At 39.1% G+C, this 21,229-nt stretch overlaps 1 protein-coding gene across 4 annotated transcripts in view; it reads right to left on the bottom strand.

Annotated features, from left to right (window-relative positions):
- Window positions 1–21,229, bottom strand: part of cnot2 (CCR4-NOT transcription complex, subunit 2) — a 118,538-nt gene that overhangs the window by 7,322 nt on the left and 89,987 nt on the right. For 3 of the 4 annotated variants that reach the window (XM_067999429.1, XM_067999430.1, XM_067999431.1), the window contains 6 exons: window positions 13,537–13,602; window positions 8,572–8,696; window positions 6,924–7,044; window positions 6,651–6,807; window positions 5,372–5,433; window positions 5,217–5,266 (listed from right to left, as the gene is read on the bottom strand). In XM_067999429.1, coding sequence (XP_067855530.1) covers window positions 5,217–5,266; window positions 5,372–5,433; window positions 6,651–6,807; window positions 6,924–7,044; window positions 8,572–8,696; window positions 13,537–13,602 — 581 coding nt within the window. The remainder of the gene's footprint in view (window positions 1–5,216; window positions 5,267–5,371; window positions 5,434–6,650; window positions 6,808–6,923; window positions 7,045–8,571; window positions 8,697–13,536; window positions 13,603–21,229) is intronic. The other variant, XM_067999432.1, reaches the window with a different exon arrangement.

Genomic DNA, 21,229 nt, shown 5'->3' with positions numbered 1-21,229 from the left:
TTGTTAAACCTTCGACATGGATGTCATCATGTATAATATGCATAGAAAGTTCTGGGCAATGCAAGCAAACCAAAATCAAGAGCAAAAATGAAATATAGGTGCCAATACAAGAGTACATATCCATATATTAAAAATCTTATTCATACACACACTTCCTGTCTTCATGTTTTTGTCTCATTTCTGTGCCAACTTTTCCTATTGTAAATTTCTGTCTATAATTCCCTCTCTAAACCTGTCCGCTTCTCCACCCACCTCCTTTAAGACCCTGCTTATAACATACTTCTTTGACCAAGCTTTTAGTCAACCCTCCTTCTTTGGCTCAGTGTCAATTTTTGACCGATTAAGCTCCTGAGAAATGCAGTGGGATGTTTTCCCTACGTTAACGGCATTATATAAATGCAAGTTCTTATTGGAAATAGCCTATGTAAACTTGTCTTGCTGTATATCCACCATTCCACCAATGGTGGCACTATAGTACATCAGTTTTACAGCTCCCAGTTTCTCCGATTGTGTTGCAGAGAAACTCCAAACAACTCTAATTCTCTGCTTGCCAAATTGCTGCAAGTTTTCGTATTTAACAATGGAATACTTTGATTTGATATTTATCAGGGCAGTACGTACGATTTTAAAATGGGGACTGAATTATGCCTACATGTTCGCATTCAATTATCCCCTACGCTCCAACCTCACTTCACCAGAAGACTTGGTTTTGACTCCCCGTGTGTAACACCATGGGACATGGACTAGTTTTAACAATAAGATTTGTGGAAATGATTTCAATGCAGTGATCTTCTCTTGGTTCAGAGATGTACAACCAACGATGGCAAAAATGACACTGTAGGAGAACGCCTAAAATTGGCGTTTGCAACAATCTTTCTGAACTTGGGAAAACAGAGTTAATGCTAAGAATCATGGTTACTTCACAGAGCAGTCTGAGGACAAAGGATCTTTTACAACCAGAGCTGGTAGATCTAGGCTGCCAAGGTCACAAGCCCAGAGATAACGTATAGGTTACACTGTCTGGACAAGATAAGCGAGACCAGGAAGGAGTCAAAAGAATTCCACTTTTATCTAGTCTTATCCAGATTTTTTGTTACTTGAGACTGGGAAAGTAAAAGGAATCATCAGCTACAAGCAAGTCTGGCTTTGTCTTGAAATTAAAATTATACGTCATTAACACGTGTCTGTTTAAGATGATTGATGCGAAGGTAAATCCTTGCCCTAAAATGTATCACTTAGATTTATCAGTTATCTGAATAGGTGGAAAAAATGGTTTTACCTTGTGGAATTAAACACAACGAACTTGCATTTATATAGCCCATTTCAGAACCAATGAATACTTCTGAACTGTAATCACTGTTGTAATGTAGGCAAATGTGGCAGCCATTGCACACACAAGATCCCAAAAAACAGCAATAACATAAATGGCCAGTTAATCTGTTTTTAGCAGCGTCAAGATGAGGGATAAATGATGGTCAGGTCCCTGGAGAACTCCCCCACTTTTCTTCAAATAGTGCCATGGAATCTTTTTATGCCCACCTCGGGACTGCCAGGGCCTCTGTTTTGAAGTCTCATTTGAAAGACAGAATCTTGGACAATGCAGCACTCCCTCAGTACTGCATTGAAGCCTAGATTATGTGCTCAAGTCTCTGCAGTGGGGCTTGCATCCACGACTTAAAAGGTATAAAAGATTTTGTTTCTCATGCTAAACAAGAATTTGTATTTATACAGTGCCTTTAACGTAGAAAAACAGCTCGAGGCACTTCACAGAAGTATAATCAGACAAAAATGGATGCCAAAGGAGGAAATATTAGGAGGGGTGACCAAAAAGCATTCGCTAAGGTTCCACACAAGAGACTGTTAGCAAAAATGACAGCGTATGGAATTGGAGGCAACCTATTGACATGGGAAAGGAATTGGTTAGGAGGTAGAAGGCAGAGAGTAGTGATAATGGGTAGGCACTCCAATTGGCAGGGTGTGACTAGTGGTGTCCCCCAGGGATCTGTCCTGGGGCCTCAGCCTTTCACTATATTTATCAATGACTTAGATGAAGAAATAGAGAACCATATATCTAAGTTCGCAGACAACGCTAAGGTAGGTGGGAGCAGAAAGTGAGTGGGCAAAAGCGTGGCAGATGGAGTTCAGTGCGGGTAAATGAGAGGTCATCCACTTTGGACCCGAGAAAGGTAGATTAGAGTGTTTTCTAAATTGTGAGAAGCTAGGAACTCTGGAGGAGCAGAGAGATTTAGGGGTCCATGTACAGAAATCACTAAAAGCTAGTGGACAGGTACAAAAAATAATGAAAAAGGCTAATAGAATGTTAGTCTTTATCTCAAGGAGGTTGGAATACAAAGGGGTTGAAGTAATGCTGCAGTTGAATAACGCTCTGGTTAGACCGGATCTGGAGTATTGCGTTCAGTTCTGGGCACCGGACCTCAGGAAGGATATATTGGTTTTGGAGGGGGTGCAGTGCAGATTCACCAGAATGATACTGGGCCTAATGAGGTTAAATTATGAGGACAGGTTGCATGCACTGGGCATGTATTCCCTTGACTATAGAAGATTAAGGGGTGATCTAATTGAGGTGTTTAAAATAATTAAAGAATTTCATAGAATGGATAGAGAAAAACATTTTCCTCTGGCGGGGGAGTTCAGAACAAGGAGGCATAACCTTAAAATGAGAGCTAGGCCATTCAGTGGTGATACTTCTTCACACAAAGGGTAGTGGAAAGCTCAATTGAAAATTTCAAAACGGAGATTGATAGATTTTTGTTAGGTAAGGGATATGGAACCAAGGCGAGTAAATGGAGTTGAGATACAGATCAGCCATGATCTAATTGAATGGCGTAACAGGTTCGAGGAACTGAATGGCCTACTTCTGTTCCTATGTTGCTAAAAGCTTAGTCAAAGAGTTAAGTTTTAAGGAGGGTCTTAAAGGAGGAGAGGGAGGTGGACAGGCAGAAAGGTTTAGTGAGGGAATTCCAGAGCATAGGGGCTAAAGGCACAGTCGCCAATGGTGTGGCAAAGGGAGGGGGTGATGCACAAGAGGCTAGAGTAGGAAGAATGTGGAGTTCTTGGGGGAGCGGGGGCTTGTAGGATTGGAGGTTACAGAGATATGGTGAGCCATGAAGAGATTTAAACACGAGGATCAAAATTTTAAATGAGGTTTTAGGGGGACCAGGAACTATTGTAGCGAAGATAGGGATGATGGGTGACAGGGATTGGATATGGACAGCAGTTTATGGAGGGTGGAGGATGGGTGGCCAGTCAGGAGAATAATAATCTTGTCTGGAGGTGACAATGACGTAGATGAGGGTTTCAGAGGCAGATGGGCTGAAGCCAGGGTAGGAGATGGAATTGGTGGCGCCCGAAAATAATGGCTTTGATCTTCCCAATGTTTAAATGGAGAAAAATGCAGCTCATCCAGGAGTGGGTATCGATGTCTGACACCACAGAAGCAGTGAAGGGGTCGACACAGATGGTGGAAAGGTAGAGCTGGGTGCCGTCAGCATACATGTGGAAGCTGACCCAATATCATCAGATGATGTCGCCAAGGGGAAGATTGTAGATGACTAAGATAAGGACCTTGGGGGACTCCAATGGTAAATGTCTGGGACTGGAAGTGAAGCCATTGCTGATGATGCTCTGGCTATGATTGGACAGGCAAGAATGGAACCAAGCAAGGGCAGTCCCGTTCAGCTGGTCAATGGAGGAGAGGTGTCAGAGGAAAATGGTGTGGTTGACCATGTCAAAGGCTGCAAAGAGGTAGAGAAGAACAAGGTGAGAGTGCATTTGTGACTCTGATTAGGGCCATTTCAGTGCAGAGGCAAGGGCAGAAACTTGATTAGAGAGAAGTTGTTGCAGGGAAGATGGGCACAGATTTGGAAGGCAATACGTTCAAGAACTTTGGAGAGGAAAGGGAGATTGGGCTGGGGTGGTAATTTGCACAGATAGAGGGGTTAAGATTGTTTTTTTGAGGATAAATTGATGGCGGTGGTTTCTAAGAGGAGGGAGACAGTAACTGAGGGGAGGAAACCATTTACAATGTCAGTTAGCATGGGGGCCAGAAAGGGAAGTTGGGTGGTTAGCAGTCTCGTGGAAAAGGGATCAAGGAAGCCAGGTCTCATGGACCAGATGAGCTTAGGGCAATAGAGGAGATATGGGAGAAACTAGAGAAAGTATCCGGCTCAGGCCAAGGGGAAGGGAGGAAATACGGCACAGGCAGCTGAACAGATGTGCTCAATCTTAGTGACAAAGAAGTCCATGAACACCTTAGACTGAAGTGAGGCTAGAGGGGACCGAGGAGAGGGGTTTAAGGAAACGGATGATAGTGGAGAAAAGAAGCCAGGATGATCCTGAAGTAGTAAGCAGTTTTGGAAGAGGAAATTAAACAACCTGTTTAGCCATCCATAAAGTTTCCAAAGGGCAAACTTTATGCTTAAGTTTGCGCCCTTTGGACTTGAGGGTGTAAAGTTGGGGGTAATACCATGGGAAACAACCAGGGTGGGAGAGTGTAAGCGTGTTACTGTAGACACTATTACAAGGACTGCAGCAGATCAAGGCTCACCACGACCTTCTCAGGGCAATTAAGGATGGGCAATAAATGCAGCTTTGCCAATGTCACCCACATCCTGAGAACAAAACAGCAATATTGCCTCTCCGGGTTCACAATTGCGCTCCTGAACACGCAGCCTCAAACCCGAATCTGCTCCATGGATGCTGGGTGCCCTATGGTGCCTTGCCAAGGATATCATTCTTTTTAGGTAGGCTCAGATAGTGATTGTTAGCAGGCTGTGAAGTACATCACAGCCAAACCTAATAATATTCTCACCTAACATCCATCCATATGTACTTTCCAAATTGGGTTGGAATGATGCCTAATTATTCCTATTACTAGCTCAGGCACTAATATTAATTGTAGTGCTCCCCCTTCTGTCCTCATCTGAGAGCAGCTAAAGCAGCTCATATTGGGGATTGAATAAAGGGGCAGCTTGAGTGACTCAGCTGCACACTGGGCAGTCCATTTCCCAACTGAGCCCGGTACCGGGGAGCAATATCCATATCTTAGAGTTTTCAACAAAGAACTGTTCCAAATAAATCCAGAGACACACAAAACTTGGCATTTAAGCAGTTTTATCACCTCAGCTTCCTGAGGTGGACAAAAATTATTGCATTATTTAAGGTCACTTTTTCTAGTATTTATCATCTACACTCACCTTGTCCCTAATGTGTATGTTCGTTAGATACTCCGATGGAACATGAAAATCTGTGGAAGAAGATGATTGATGCTCGGTTATTTAAAAGTAGTGTAGGTTTTTGAAGGAATAAACAGATTCATTGTGTTTTACAGTAACAAAATAGCTATTCTCACCAATATCTTGAGGTCGGCAGGGTGCTGATGCCCAAGGAGATGCAAATTTGGGATAGAGATTTCTGTAAAATACTGACAATTAATCATACAGATTCTTGATCTAACAAAACAGCCAAATGCTGAGTCACTAAATGTGACCCTATATACCCAAGTTACAGAAAGTATATTTCAACATTCTTTAAATATTGATAAATTCCAACCACATAAGAATTTCTTGACTGAAGAATCAGAAGCTACTCTAGCAGTGTACCTCAAAATTTCATTTAAAAAAAAACGGGAACACTTCTCCCAGCTACCAACAGCAAAGTAAGAGGCTAATACTGAAGCAAGCTCTCTACAGTATCCACTCAGATCTGTATTAATACTTCATATAATTCCCCACAGCACATGGTCAAGCGCACAAGCCAGAACCAGGACAATGCTTTTAGCAAAAATAAAACCCATTTATCATAACATTAGAACACTCATTCCAGTCAAAAACAACAAAAGAACTATGGTTAAACAAAATTAAATCCTTTAGGCCACCAGCCTTGCAAAATGGCACAAATGAACAAACAGGATACATAGAAGACAAACCTCCAATCAAAAATAGTTCAAAGAAGAGCTAGTAGCATTATCTATATTTCAAACACCTAATAAACTGTTTGGTAAAAGTATATTATGCAGAATTTTCAAAAAAACAATACAAACTATCCAAGGAGAAGTTACGAGACTATAGTTCAGTGCAGAGGTTCAGAAGGTATATTAAACTGCAAGAATGACATTTGAGCAGTTACTAAAAGCATTATATAAAGCTTTTAGATTTGAATCTGTAACTCACTACAGGGTAATAACTATAAAATATCAATTTAGTGTTTTTTGTTAAAGGGATAATTTTCTAGCCATTGTACAGCAAGTGCACTGACTGGAATTTTGTCAATTTGAGGTGGCATGACATAGAACTGAGGACACTAATGGCAATTGTAAGATCATGTGCTACAGCATACTTTTGGGTTTTTCCATTCTATAATGTTTGTTTCACCAGCATCAATTTACTGGTTTACATACAACTTGAAATATTATACATTTCTCTCAATTGAATAGCTGCATTGAGTTGAGAGAAGTTTATAATATTTCAAGTTGTGTGTATCCTCACCCGGCACTTCGACAAGCTTGTTATTGAAAATTTGGAAAAATGACATTTAGTCTTCTTTCCACATTACGCAACTGATCTTAGATAAGAAATAGTAGGAAGAAATAGCAGGAAGATGATAGCTGCAAATTTAGGAATGCTGCTTACTCTGGAGAGTTTAGGTTGAGGCCTAGTGTTGTTAAGTCACTGCCTAATGCGAGATGTACCATTCCAGGGTCTGTCTCTGCCGCTCGAATGAATGTTAACAGTCCAATCATTCCAAACTGATCTGTTACCATTCCTGTTGGAATATTAGTGACTCGTCCTGAATAAGAGGGGAAAAAAAAACTAACAAGTGATCTTCCAACATATATTATTCTTCAATGCATTCCACAGTATTTCCAAATAAGTTACATTTTAACAATAAACAGAACCACCCACCATCAGATAACACTTGGATCCCTTTTTTCTGAAGATTGTTGTTTTGCGTCGTTGAGCTTTTATCGCCGGGAAACTTGGGCCCATCTGTATTGGATACATTTTTTCCAGGTGTATTCAGATTCTGTTATTGAAATATATAAATAAAATGTAGTGAATAAGCTGCACTGAAGACAATCTGCAAACTTAAAGTACTGTGAAATTATATTTATATACAAGTTATAGTGTCCCAGTACAAACTGTCAAATAAAAGCACATCATTTTATATCAAACAGCTCCTACATTTCTAAATGTAATCTCCCTGGTTAAAAGTTTTTTTGATTTTTTTTTTAATTCATTCTTGGGATATGGGCATTGCTAGGAAGGCCAGCATTTATTGCCCTTGAAGGTGGTGGTGAGCTGTCGTCTTGAACTGTTGCAGTCCGTGTGGTAAAGGTACTCACAGTGCTGTTAGGTAGGGAATTCCAGGATTTTAACTCAACGGCTATGGAGGAACAGCGATATATTTCCAAGACAGGATGGTATGTGACATGGAGGGGAACTTGGAGGTGATGGTGTTTCCATTCGCCTGCTGTCCTTGTCCTTCTAGGTGGTAGAGGTCATACGGTTGGGAGGTGTGTTGAAGAAGCCTTGGGAAGTTGCTGAAGTGCATCCTATAAGTAGTACACACTGCTGCCATGGTGCGCCGGTGGTGGAGGAAGTGAACGTTTAAGGTGGTGGATGACTAAGCGGACTGCTTTCTCCTGGATGGTGTCGAGCTTAGAGTGTTGTTGCAGCTGCACCCATCCAGGTAAATAGAGAGTATTCCATCACAATCTTGACATGTGCCTTGTAGGTGGTGGAGCGGTTTTGGGGAGTCAGGAGGTGAGAAACTTGCCGCAGAATACCCAGCCTATGACTTGCCCAAGCAGCCACAGCATTTATGTGGCTGGTCCAGTTGAGTTTATGGTCAATGGTGACGGTCATGCCATTACATGTCATGGGGAGGTGGTTAGACTCTCTCCTGTTGGAGATGGTCATTGAGTGGCACTTGTGTGGCACAAATGTCACTTGCCACTTATCAGCACAAGCCTGGATGTCATCCAAACCTTACTGCATGAGGGCATAGACTGCTTCATTACCTGAGTAATTGCAAATTGTACAAACTGGGGTAACAAAGTACCCATGAGTATGTCTTAATGCAGTATAAAGGTCTTCAGGCAATGGTGATGAACTCTGCCAGCTTTGTTTTTGTTGTTTAGCACAATGGAATGCATGAATGTGTTAACTGCCTTGAAATACATTCCCACTTGTTTATTTTCCTATATTTCATATTTAGAATAATTCAGCAATTGACTGCAATAGCAAGACTATCTTAGGTATTCTTTATCTGCTCTCCTAACTTTTTATTTGTTCTTTTTTCCAGAACACAAACTTCAACTGGCAATTCTGTACATTGCTGAAATAAACTAGTCTGCTAGAAAACTGACAAGACCTTAATGTACAGATTATCTGTGTTCTAAGAATTTGTATTTTTGCAATTCAATTTTTTTTTTAAAATGAGGTTTTATTGTTAATGGCTTTCTTTACAGCTTTGAATTTAGGTAGCAATTGTTAAATATGATAGTTTTCAAACAGATAATCAGTGTTAACATTTTTCACAGATACTTACAGATTTGCTGTCATCATTACTTGAAGTTGGATCCTTATAGTTGGAGCCAGGAAGTGCAGGGAAATCCTCATTATGGATTGAGAAGTCCTGGGACTGTTCATTTGCTGGCTTTGTCACCATCCCAACTACATCACGCAAACAAAGCCATGTTAGCTTCAAATTTCATTACAGTACATTTGTAATATGTACTGAATGTGTAGTTTCCTACTGTTAACTGCGAACAACCTTTTTACACCATTATACTAATCACTTGAGGCTCACATGGTCCTGTTCTTAAATGTTAGTTTTTCAACCAGGGAGTTCCTGGTCCAAATCCCCTCACTGCCAAAACATTTCAACATGAGTAATCCCCTTGAGCAAGGGACTCATCTCAAGCAGGCTCAACCTACCCAGCTACTAAATTGGTTCCAGCATTGATGTGAAGTCATTAGTGCAAAAGACTGTGCCTGCAGGAGTTGCACACAGCTGGCCCCATGCCAATGAAAGAGAAATAGACACCCCTCCCCCTCTTTGGTCAGCCTTTAAAAGGTTGGCTTCAAACAATCTGACTTTTTTTTGGCCACTCAACAATACCTGTTCAGTTAGAATAGCATGGATTATCATGTTGATTCATCAGATCACTTAATCACTTTATGACCCCACAGCAAATAACAGTAACACCAACCATTTAAAATTTTAATGAAAAATTACAGTTACAGTTTGTTATATAAAAGCAATAATTCATTTCAGGATTCTGCTGCTGCTACTTTAGTCTTCTGGTCATTAGAACCTCTATTGAATTAAAGCCTTGCAACTTTCCTTCCCAAGCAGCCACTGAGTATCACTGATTCACCGTTGAATATCACAGCAAGTCAAAATATTCAAAACCCTGCTTCATTGTTAGGTTGCACTTTTGAAGCGGACACCATCTTCAGGCCAGCTCCAAAAGTCCAGTGCAAGGCTTACAGTGCCATGGGAGATCCACTGGTAAATAAAGAAATAAAAGTATTGCATCTAGCACATACCCGTCACACATCAGACATCACACTGTTCCCGATACAAAATAATTTTTGCAAAAAAGAGAAAGCCAGCCATTTTGCTGGAGGCTGAAACTAACCAGCACCTTTCAATCTGCAATTAAACTCTGACTGACTTAACAGCAGTTGCACCTTGTGGCCTTGAAGGGACATAGTTGCATCTTAGCAACAGAATACTACATGGTGTAATGTTCCCATCCTTATAAAACAGGTGTCACCTGACTTAGTGTTAGCATCACCAGAGCTTTGCTAGTAATTTAAATAAAAATATAAAAGTGAAGTATTATGTTGCATGTATTCCCATTCAAATTTCTTCTACCTGAAAATGAAGCCCCAGTGACCCTCTTCAATCAGAAGACTTTCTCTGGTACCCTCACTCCTCGCGTGAGTGAAACTCAGCTAAAAGCTCCCCCATAGCAATGTGAACTACAGATGTAAATCAGCTTCCCACTTGCACCAAAACATAAATGAAGCTACCACCATAACAGGAAGACCAATTAACAACTTATTTACATTACCTTCATCCACATGCTCATACAATTAACACTACTTAATAGCTATCCCTCTTTCATTTAAATGAAATATGTTACGATATACAAAACTTGTTTTGAAATTCTCAGCACCTACAATTCCTAACAGTTAATTCAGTATATACTATCAGATTTCCCCTGCTGCTGATGCAGTGAGTCAGTGTGACAAGAGGTCAGTGTGATGCTTACAGGAAGTGCATACTATATGCATACTATATGCAAAACTTTTAATATAGTATTCAAATTTAAAAAAACAAGTTTCAACCATTAAAATTAAGAATTTGGCCAAATTCAACTTTGGCATACAGGAGGTGAAATTTAAGGTGGTGAACATAATACATAAAGGCCCAACATTTCTGTTTTTTTTTTATACTACATTCAGTGCCAGAAATATTAATGTACCATGTTTTCAGAATATAGTGGAATCTAATGACAGTGAACAATCACATACAGAGTGCAAAAATACTTCATTCAAATTCACACGCTATGTGAGTGAATGGAATGCCACTCTTATGTAGAGAAACTATCCAAGTATTGTGGAAAAATCCAAACATTAATGTTCTGCTTAACCCATAAGGATCACCTCAAATTAATGGAAACCAGTGCTCCCATTATAAAACACTCAATTTACAGTAACTGATTATCATCAGTATTTTCTACATGAACTATTAACTAATCCTTCAGGTAAAATGGATTTACTTTATCCATCCCAGAGATTGCGTCCCACACAAAAAAAAATTACAAGTGTAGTTCCTGGTACTAGACTGTTCAGTCTAGTCCAGTAACAGGAACCACCTCAGGAACATAATCCGTTTTGAATCAGGTCCAAAACTCTTCTCTCCCCACACCCCCCACAAAAAAAAATAATTAAGAATGCAACACCTTTCTGCATTTTTCTATACATCATTGTTTTATTTATTGTTGAGAAAAACAACTGCAAGTGTAGTTAGTTTCAGTCAATAATGCACCACCAGAATTCTATTTATAAAAGTTCCACTACATACCTGATGTAGCAGAACTACTTGCTGATATATTTGGAAAACTAGGCATTTTTTAACCTACCAATGAGTGCAGACTGTAACCGGCAAACACTGTATAACCTTTAGTAGATTTAAACCCACAACCTATCTTCACTGAAGTGCAACAGCATTGGTTTCACATTTAAAATAAACCTCGATTAATAATGTGTTAGATATTAAAGCATATCACTTTAACAGATAGATGGATCAAAGTTTTCTGCTGCTGAGTATAGATCCAACTTCAAACAATTAGTGTAGCCAAAGAATTTGCAATTGAAGCCCATATTCTCAACTCTCATACAGTAGAGGTTTACCTCCACAAACAAACTTCTACATCTGCATTACAATGAGACACTGTACTCCTGCCCTGTAATTAAAGTTAAAATTCTAGGCTGGGGGTTTTCTAAATCCCGACACTATCATTGCTTGGCATAAAACTTACTGAAAGAGGCAGCTATGGAATTCTTCTTCCACAAAGTGGCTTAAACATAATGGAATGTACACACAACATGCAGCAGATACTGTAAGTTGCAATTCTAAATTAATACAAACATTATTCAGAACACAGCTCTTTATATATTTCCAGAATGAGTAATTGGGGGAAAAACATCTGTTGGGCATTTGAGCCATAAACAAAATAATTTTGGGAAAGTTAAGAGAATCCTCCCACATCAGCAAGATGTGTTAACGGAAAGTGTATCGTTGTAAAGCAAGGCGACTGAAATTTGGAGAATTTACAATTGGCTGAGTTTCTATTTGCTGCAGTTTAGTGATTTGTTGCACTATGTCATAGAAATTTTGAGAATATTATGAACCGAGATGTGCCTTAATGGATTGCATTAAGTTGATGGTCATATATCTAAATAAATATTAAAAGTTTAATACATGCAAGAATAATAAATTGTTTGTTCAAGCAAGACAAGAGAATCGCTTGTGCTAACAGAAGGGAGAATACAACATGACACGTCAGCACGCACATCCTAAATTAATTTAGTATAAGTCTGTGAAACTTAAAATATTGCGAGGACATTACAAAAAAAAATGGCAGATACAGCTAAGCTTCAGTACCACAACTAGTTTTTAAAACTTAATTAAAATGAGATATGTCTATGCATGAAATCTGATGCCAAATTGGACTGCAGTTATTGAAGCTACATTAATAAAGGGTAGCCAACTTGATTTTCATGACCGTAATCCAATTTTTAAAGAAATTTATAATATGATGTGCTTCATAAGAAAAATGGTACAAATAAAAAGCTATTCAAATTAGTGAGATGACAAAAAGGCCAACGTAGGTGAATATGTGTCTTATATTTCATCATGGCAATCTTTCTCAAAGTAATCTATATAAGTTAAAGAGAAATAAACCCCCAACAGCAAAGTCATTGATTTCATCAATCTCACCCTCCCCACCCCAGTTTTTCTCATTCCTCTACCTAAGTATCTTGCACTCATTTATTTAGGGCATTCAAGTTGCCACATCTTCCCTCCAACAACAGCCACAGGTACACTGTTATAACAGAGTACTCCATGTGTAAAGTTAATTCCTCCTGATTGAAGTGGTATTTTGAGAACGTCACACGAAGTGTAAATGAAAGCATGAATCAATGATATATGTTAGTAATTCCTACAAAGAAAGATACATTTGAACGTAACTCAGGAGGCTCAAATCAGTGAGCAGACTGTGTTCTAGCTACAGTAACAGCAGCTAAAGCAATATCACAATTACACTTAATATAAAGGAAAATATTCCATAAAAGGAAGAACTTAATCACTACAGTTTATGTTCCTTTTTTAAAGCACTAAATTTGGTTCAGTTAAAAATTTTAATGTTATTGGAGGAACCCCAAAATACAATTTGGCAGGAACAGCCATATTGAATTTCAACTGATTGATCAGGCTTAGAAAAGCAACTGCTCCTGTGGTGATGAAGGTACATCAACTTCACTAAAAACTAGTTTAAAAATAGTTTAAAAACTTTCTAATTTTTTAGGCAACAGGCAACTGTCTGTGACGCAACAGGCAGATTTAAGACAATGCCTTTAACATACAGCCAAATGCATATTCATAAAGGATGCAAATGACTAAACATAAAACACAGTACAAAATAATCACAAAATGTTAGCTTAACCAGTCTCATCAATAGTTGACAGCATAAAAACAAAAATATTAAGTATTGTACTCAACATTTTCTAAAATGTTTGATTTCCAATTGTTTAGTCTGGTGCTGTTACATTAAGAAGCTCCTGCAGAGCTCTATCAAGTCATGGATGCCTTCCTTCTGTATCATATCAGTACATGGTAAAATACTTCATTTTTGAATGCGCTTTAACTAAAATCACATAGCTCAAGACATTTTTTTAATGAATGTTGGTGTCTTTTGACAATGAAGGTCCCTACCTGATTTCTGAAGACGGGACACACGGACAGTTCCCAGCATGCCCATTTTCGAAAGGAACCCAGTGTCTGATGAGAGGAAGTCACTTATGAAGTTTCGTTAAAATCTAAAAGCGTTTTTTACACTTACTGAGGTGATAAATCCTACACGTATGTACGCAAGCTCTTCAGCACATCTATTTTCAAAAGGAACCAAGGGCCAGATAAGACACAGTCCCTAATTCAAGTTTAGTGAAAACGCAACAACTTATTGAGGTGGCAAAATTAATGTTTAAACATTTATACAGATAGTGTATTACAGCAGTGGTTTCCAGCAGACTTATTGAAAAAAGATTGACAAGAAACCTAGTGACAATCCAATAAGGTGTGTTAAATTGAGGTGATTCAATAGTGTTTGGACACAAATGGCATATACAAATGGCTTTTGACGTGCCCATTTTCAAAAGGAGACCAGATTTTAGCACAAATAGAGGATTTCTGAAAGTTACCGAAGTGCTAAGCTTGTGCTGAAATAAACAGACATACTGAGGTGCAACAAAGCACTGGCGTGTAGTGACGTGGGAGGATTTCAAAAATTTTGAACAAGGTTATACTGCCATACTTCACATACAATGCTGACCACAACAGATATTTAAAAGCATTTCAATTAAATTTAAATTGTAAAAATATACATAACTATTACAGGATAAATTAATAATGTGCAATATACTAAAGAGAAAAGTTAGATAATTTAAAATATTTTCAAACATTCCAAACTTTCATATCAAGTTTGAATAGTCGTGAGCTGGGGCCTGAAAAAAAGTTCAAAACACTCATGCCAATTTATATTTGGTACCAACTTAGCAATTTAACTGCTCTGTCAAGTCTTTCTTTCCCCCATTCCAGAAATTAATACAAATCCACCCTCCAACACATACATCAATAAAGTTGGTTACCTTCCAAACCCTTTTAGCCAGGAAGTGGTGCAGGATACTAAGGTACCCACTTCCCTCTGCCAATGCAGTTCCATAACCCACTGGTAGGGTTATTCTCCCACCCTACTTCAGATTTTATAGCTAAATTTAGGAAATTAAAAGGTGGGAATGTTTTTCATTAAACTTCCGTATCATCACTGCCATCTTTAGGAATCTAGTCAGTCAATTACGATGCAAAGTCCCTGCTTAATACCATGAGCTTACACGATATATAAAATACAGTGAAAAACCCTGCAACTCAAGATAGTGGACAAAAAATTATTTTGATTTCAGAAGATGTCACTTGACTGAAAATATTCACCAACATCATGATTGTTAAACTGTATCAGAATGGTGTCAAGTCAGCTGTGATATTTTTTAAAAACTAGAAGAAATAAATCACTGTATTCTATATATCACTAAGTCCAAAGTACAGTAGTTAATGGTTAAGTTTTATTAAAGCAAACATTCAGACACACATCAATTCAATTGAAAAAACTGTTAGTTGATTGAAACACACTCTTAATAAGTGGGATTCAAAGGCAACACTGAAACCAGTTCATTATTTTGAAGAGGTGCAGTACAACTGTTTGGTTCTGCAAGCTACTGCCACTGCAATGTTAATCACTGACTGAAAGGGGCTCAACAGGCAAATTTTATACCTTTAACTTTTAAATGCAATCTAATTGACGGAAATGGCTAATGACTTCCATTTTAACTTGTTCTACATTTGTACATCAATATTGGGGCATACTTTTAACCCTTGGATGCCACTTACAAAACATTTCAACAGTGACCATTACTGGAAAATGGTCACTGGAGGGTACTGGAAAATATATTTTTTCCCTTAAATAAGGGAAAAAATAAAATATAGATTTAGAAATATAAAAGTAAATTCAAAATAAAAGACAATGGTCAAAAATGGAGGGAAGAAAGGCATAAAAGTGTTAAAACTTATTTAAATGTGCAGTACACAAATACAATTAAGAGGCTTCAACTATGTTTCACACATTTTAGCAGTTTCTTACTTTATTGCTACTTATTGTTGTACAGTAAACATCTGGTAAGATCACATCATGACCCAGATACTATAATTTCAATTAACATAAGTCATGAAAATAGGGGTAAAATGGGATTTGAAGTTTATAACCTGATTTGGGATCTCAACTGTTGTGATTTCATCATGCTTTGCTTGTATATGTAATTACATAAACTCTAAGCACTTTCCAATTTAGTTACAGCAGTATGTCATTTACGTTGACTGTCAGAAATAGTGCTTCAACAGACAACTGAAACATACAAGCATACTTTCATTGCAAAACCATGCCTCATCTGGCGTTAGTTTTAAAAGCTAGGGTTTTACCCATTAAAATGAATCATTTATTGAGGGACTCTTTTGCAAGTACAGGCATACTTTGTTGATGTCCTGCAAAAGGCCAGTTATGGAACGCTCGCTGCATTGCACTGAACAACATATACGTGGTGTACTTACTGTCCAATCAGGAGTCACATTTTGCTTTTAAGAACATAAGAAATAGGAGCAGGAGTAGGCCAATCGGCCCTTCGAGCCTGCTCCGCCATTCAATAAGATCATGGCTGATCTGATCCTAACCTCAAATCTAAAATCATGTCCAATTTCCTGCCCGCTCCCCGTAACCCCTAATTCCCTTTTCTTCTAGGAAACTGTCTATTTCTGTTTTAAATTTATTTAATGATGTAGCTTCCTGGGGCAGCAAATTCCACAGACCTACCACCCTCTGAGTGAAGAAGTTTCTCCTCATCTCAGTTTTGAAAGAGCAGCCCCTTATTCTAAGATTATGCCCCCTCGTTCTAGTTTCACCCATCCTTGGGAACATCCTTACCGCATCCACCCGATCAAGCCCCTTCACAATCTGATATGTTTCAATAAGATCGCCTCTCATTCTTCTGAACTCCAATGAGTAGAGTCCCAATCTACTCAACCTCTCCTCATATGTCCGCCCCCTCATCCCCGGGATTAACCGAGTGAACCTTCTTTGTACTGCCTCGAGAGCAAGTATGTCTTTTCTTAAGTATGGACACCAAAACTGTATGCAGTATTCCAGGTGCGGTCTCACTAATACCTTATATAACTGCAGCAATACCTCCCTGTTTTTATATTCTATCCCCCTAGCAATAAAAGCCAACATTCCGTTGGCTTTCTTGATCACCTGCTGCACCTGCAAACTAACCTTTTGATTTTCTTGCACTAGGACCCCCAGATCCCTTTGTACTGCAGTACTTTCCAGTTTCTCGCCATTGAGATAATAACTTGCTCTCTGATTTTTCCTGCCGAAGTGCATAACCTCACATTTTCCAATATTGTATTGCATCTGCCAAATCTCCGCCCACTCACCCAGCCTGTCTATATCCCCCTGTAGGTTTTTTATGTCCTCCTCACTCTCTACTTTCCCTCCCATCTTTGTATCATCTGCAAACTTTGATATGTTACACTCGGTCCCCTCCTCCAAATCGTTAATATAGATTGTAAAGAGTTGGGGACCCAGCACCGACCCCTGCGGAACACCACTGGCTACTGGTTACCAGTCCGAGAATGTACCATTTATCCCAACTCTCTGCTTCCTGTTAGATAACCAATCCTCCACCCATGCCAGAATATTACCCCCAATCCAGTGATTCTTTATCTTGAGCAATAATCTTTTATGTGGCACCTTGTCGAATGCCTTCTGGAAGTCTAAATACACTACATCCACTGGTTCCCCTTTATCCACTCTGTACGTTATATCCTCAAAGAACTCAAGCAAATTTGTCAGACATGACTTCCCCTTCATAAAGCCATGCTGACTTTGTCCTATTAAATTATGTTTATCCAAATGTTCCGCTAATGTCTCCTTAATAATAGACTCCAAAATTTTACCCACCACAGATGTTAGGCTAACTGGTCTATAATTTCCAGCCTTCTGCCTAATACCCTTTTTAAATAACGGTGTTACATTAGCAGTTTTCCAATCTGCCGGGACCTTTGCCGAGTCCAGAGAATTTTGGAAAATTATTACCAAAGCATCCACAATCCCTACTGCCACTTCCCTCAAGACCCTGGGATGTAAGCCATCAGGTCCAGGGGATTTATCCGCCTTTAGTCCCATTAATTTACTGAGTACCAATTCCTTAGTGATTTTAATCGTATTTAGCTCCTCGCCCCCTAGAGCCCCCCGTTTGTCCACTGTTGGGATATTCTTAGTGTCCTCTACCGCAAAGACTGAAACAAAATATTTGTTCAGCATTTTTGCCATCTCCATGTTTCCCACCATTAATTTCCCGGTCTCATCCTCTAAGGGACCTACGTTTGCCTTAGCCACCCTTTTTCTTTTTATATAACTGTAGAAACTCTTGCTATCTGTTTTTATATTTTTTGCTAATTTATTTTCATAATCTATCTTCCCTTTCTTAATCAATCCTTTCGTTACTTTTTGCTGTCTTTTGAAGACTTCCCAATCTTCTATCCTCCCACTAAGTTTGGCTACCTTATATGTCCTTGTTTTTAGTCAGATACTATCCTTAATTTCTTTACTTCGCCACGGATGGCTGTCATTTCTTTTACACCCTTTTTTCCTCAGTGGAATATTTTTTTTTTGAAAGTTGTAGAATAACTCCTTAAATGGACACCACTGTTCATGTACCGTCTTACCCTTTAATCTATTTTCCCAGTCCACTTTAATCAATTCCGCTCTCATACCATCATAGTCTCCTTTATTCAAGCTCAGTACGCTTGTTTGAGAACCAACCTTCTCACCCTCTAATTGGATATGGAATGTAACCATGTTATGGTCACTCATTCCAAGGGGATCCTTAACTAGGACATTATTAATTAATCATGGCTCATTACACAGGACCAGGTCCAAGGTTGCTTGCCCCCTTGTAGGATCAGTTACATACTGCTCAAGAAATCCATCCCTAATACACTCAATAAACTCTTCCTCAAGGCTGCCCTGCCCAATTTGATTTGTCCAGTCAATATGATAGTTAAAATCCCCCATAATTATAGCTGTTCCCTTATTACATGCCCCTACTATTTCCTGATTAATACTTCTTCCAGCAGAGTTGCAACTATTAGGAGGCCTATATACTACGCCCACGAGTGTTTTTTTCCCCTTATTATTCCTTATCTCTACCCAAACTGTTTCATTATCCTGATCCTTTGTCCCAATATCTTTTCTCTGTATTACAGTGATTCCTTCCCTTATTAACATAGCCACCCCACCTCCCCTTCCTTCCTGCCTGTCCTTCCTGATTGTTAAATACCCTGGCATATTTAATTCCCAGTCGTTGTCACCCTGCAGCCATGTTTCTGTAATGGCCACAAGATCATACCCATACGTCGTTATTTGTGCCGTTAACTCGTCCATTTTGTTACGAATGCTACGTGCATTCAGATAAAGAACTTTCAAATATGTTTTGTGACACTTAGTTCCTGCTTTTTCCTTTTTTAACACTTTACCTTTTTCTCCATACCTTCTGTCCCTTCCTGACACGCTTTCCTCTGTCTCCCTGCTCAGGTTCCCAACCCCCTGCCACAGCTTTGATGCTGGGTTAATCGCCTTGCACCTTCTAGTTTTTATTTTATCTCTCGTGCCTAAAGTACACTTTCTTTCCGCTGCTCTACGCTTTTCCCTTTCACTTGTTCTTGAACAACTGTTTGTACTATTTGTATTGTAGATTTCCCCTGGGTCTTCCCCTCTCTTGCTGCTCTCAACTTTATTCCCTTCTGACTCCCCGCTCAGGTTCCCATCCCCCTGCCACTCTAGTTTAAACCTTCCCCAACAGCACTAGCAAACACCCCCGCAAGGACATTGGTCCCGGTCCTGCTCGGGTGTAACCCGTCACGCTTGTACAGGTCCCACCTTCCCCAGAACCGGTCCCAATGCCCCAGGAATCTAAATCCCTCCCTTAAAGCATGCAGTGTGGAAATAGCAGGTATACCTTTACCAGTTTACAAACTGAGGGGTGCAACAAGGCTATTAGGGGGCCACGCGCGTGGAGGATGCTAGCTGTAACTGCTGATGCTTAGGTAATGCTTGAAATATATATTTTCTCCATAGATGGCACTGCAGCACTCACTACTTTCGTAATGGCAGGAGTTAAATCAGGGAGCAATTTTGCACACAAAGCGTAGTGGAAATCTGAAACTCTCTCCCCCAAAAAAGCTGTGGATGCTGTATCAATTGAAATTTTCAAGACTGAGATCGATAGATTTTTGGTAGGTAAGGGTATCAAGGAATATGGATCACAGACGGGTAAATGGATTTGAGGTACAGATCAGCTACGATCTGATTGAATGGCAGAACATGCATGAGGGGTTGAATAGCCTACTCCTGTTCTTATATATAATCTAGCTAACAGCAGCAGTCCAGGAAACCACTAGCATTGCTACTTATGGTTATTACAAGGAAATCACAAATAAATTTCACAGTTCATACCTGAGCATTTCATTTAAAAAAGCTACTCTATACATTGTCTGACATTTTAAAGAAGATAACTACAGTAGGTACAATTACAATAAAATTAGAAAAATATTATAAACAAGTAAAATAAGTACTTGTTTACATAAGAAATCTGATCAGTACAAGGTATGGCATATTTAACAACAAGAATTTTTTGATGTGCTCAAAAATGAAGTCACTGAAGTAGAAATTTTCAGACAAGTTGGAGGATAGTAGTACAGTAACATATCCAGCATGTGACCATTAGGAATTAATTGCAGTTATACAAATTTTAGGATCCTTTCAGCTTATAACAAAGTTATTAGTAAAAAGCTGACAAGATCATTTCATTGGGACAAAATTAAATAGAAAAAATAATTACTACAGGTTTGTGCCCCAAGATCCAAAATCTTGAATTCCTGATTTCTTGGAGGAGGTAGTGAGCAAAGCCCAAGTACTTTCCCCTCTGATGAGAAATTGGAGACATCCTAAGTCACTCTTGTGCAAATTCTAACAACCAGTCATACAACACTCTTGAAAGCGATCTGGGGGCAAGCCTCGGTTCTGGTTGAAGGTGTACAACACTGGAAGATACAGGGAAATAAGAAGTACAATATTTTAACTATCTGACACTTAACCTTAAAGATCACTGAAGCAAGCAGTAGAGATGAATTCAAGATACTGAGGAAAGGGGGAATAAATGTATAGGGTGTGGACACTGAAAGATAGGGCTAAAATTAGTCAAAAGAAGGGATACACTTGTTGGACCAAATGACCTTTCCTGTTCCTAAAATTTCCTTTCAAGCTCAATCAGTATACCCTAGTTTTTCCGGTAAGTATAGGGCACTAATCAAAATGCTGACCCAGTACTAAGGCTCATCTAAAATTACCTGCTAGGACAAATGGACCTGCTCTTCATTGCTATTATTGCCACGTCCTGCAATTTAGTTGCATCTAGATTTGCTCATTTTTGTAAATATATCCAATTACCTTTTGAAATTTACTATTGAATCTGCTTCCACCACTCCTTTCAGGCAGTGCATTCCAGATCATTACAACTCGCTACATTAAAAAAAATTCTCCTTATCTCACCCTTGGTTCATTTGGCAATTATCTTAAATCTGTGTCCTCAGGTTATCAATCCTCATGTCTGTGGAAACAGTTTCTCCCTATCTACCCTATCAAAATCCATCATAATTTTGAACACCTCTATTAAATATCCCCGTAACCTTCTCTGCTCTAAAGAGAACAATCCCAGCATCTCCAGTCTCTACACATAACTAC

This window comes from Heptranchias perlo, chromosome 18 (assembly GCF_035084215.1).
Source record: "Heptranchias perlo isolate sHepPer1 chromosome 18, sHepPer1.hap1, whole genome shotgun sequence".
In the NCBI taxonomy this organism is placed as follows: domain Eukaryota; kingdom Metazoa; phylum Chordata; class Chondrichthyes; order Hexanchiformes; family Hexanchidae; genus Heptranchias; species Heptranchias perlo.
The sequence above is the reverse complement of the archived record's forward strand: the minus strand, read 5'-3'. Positions and strand labels throughout refer to the sequence as shown.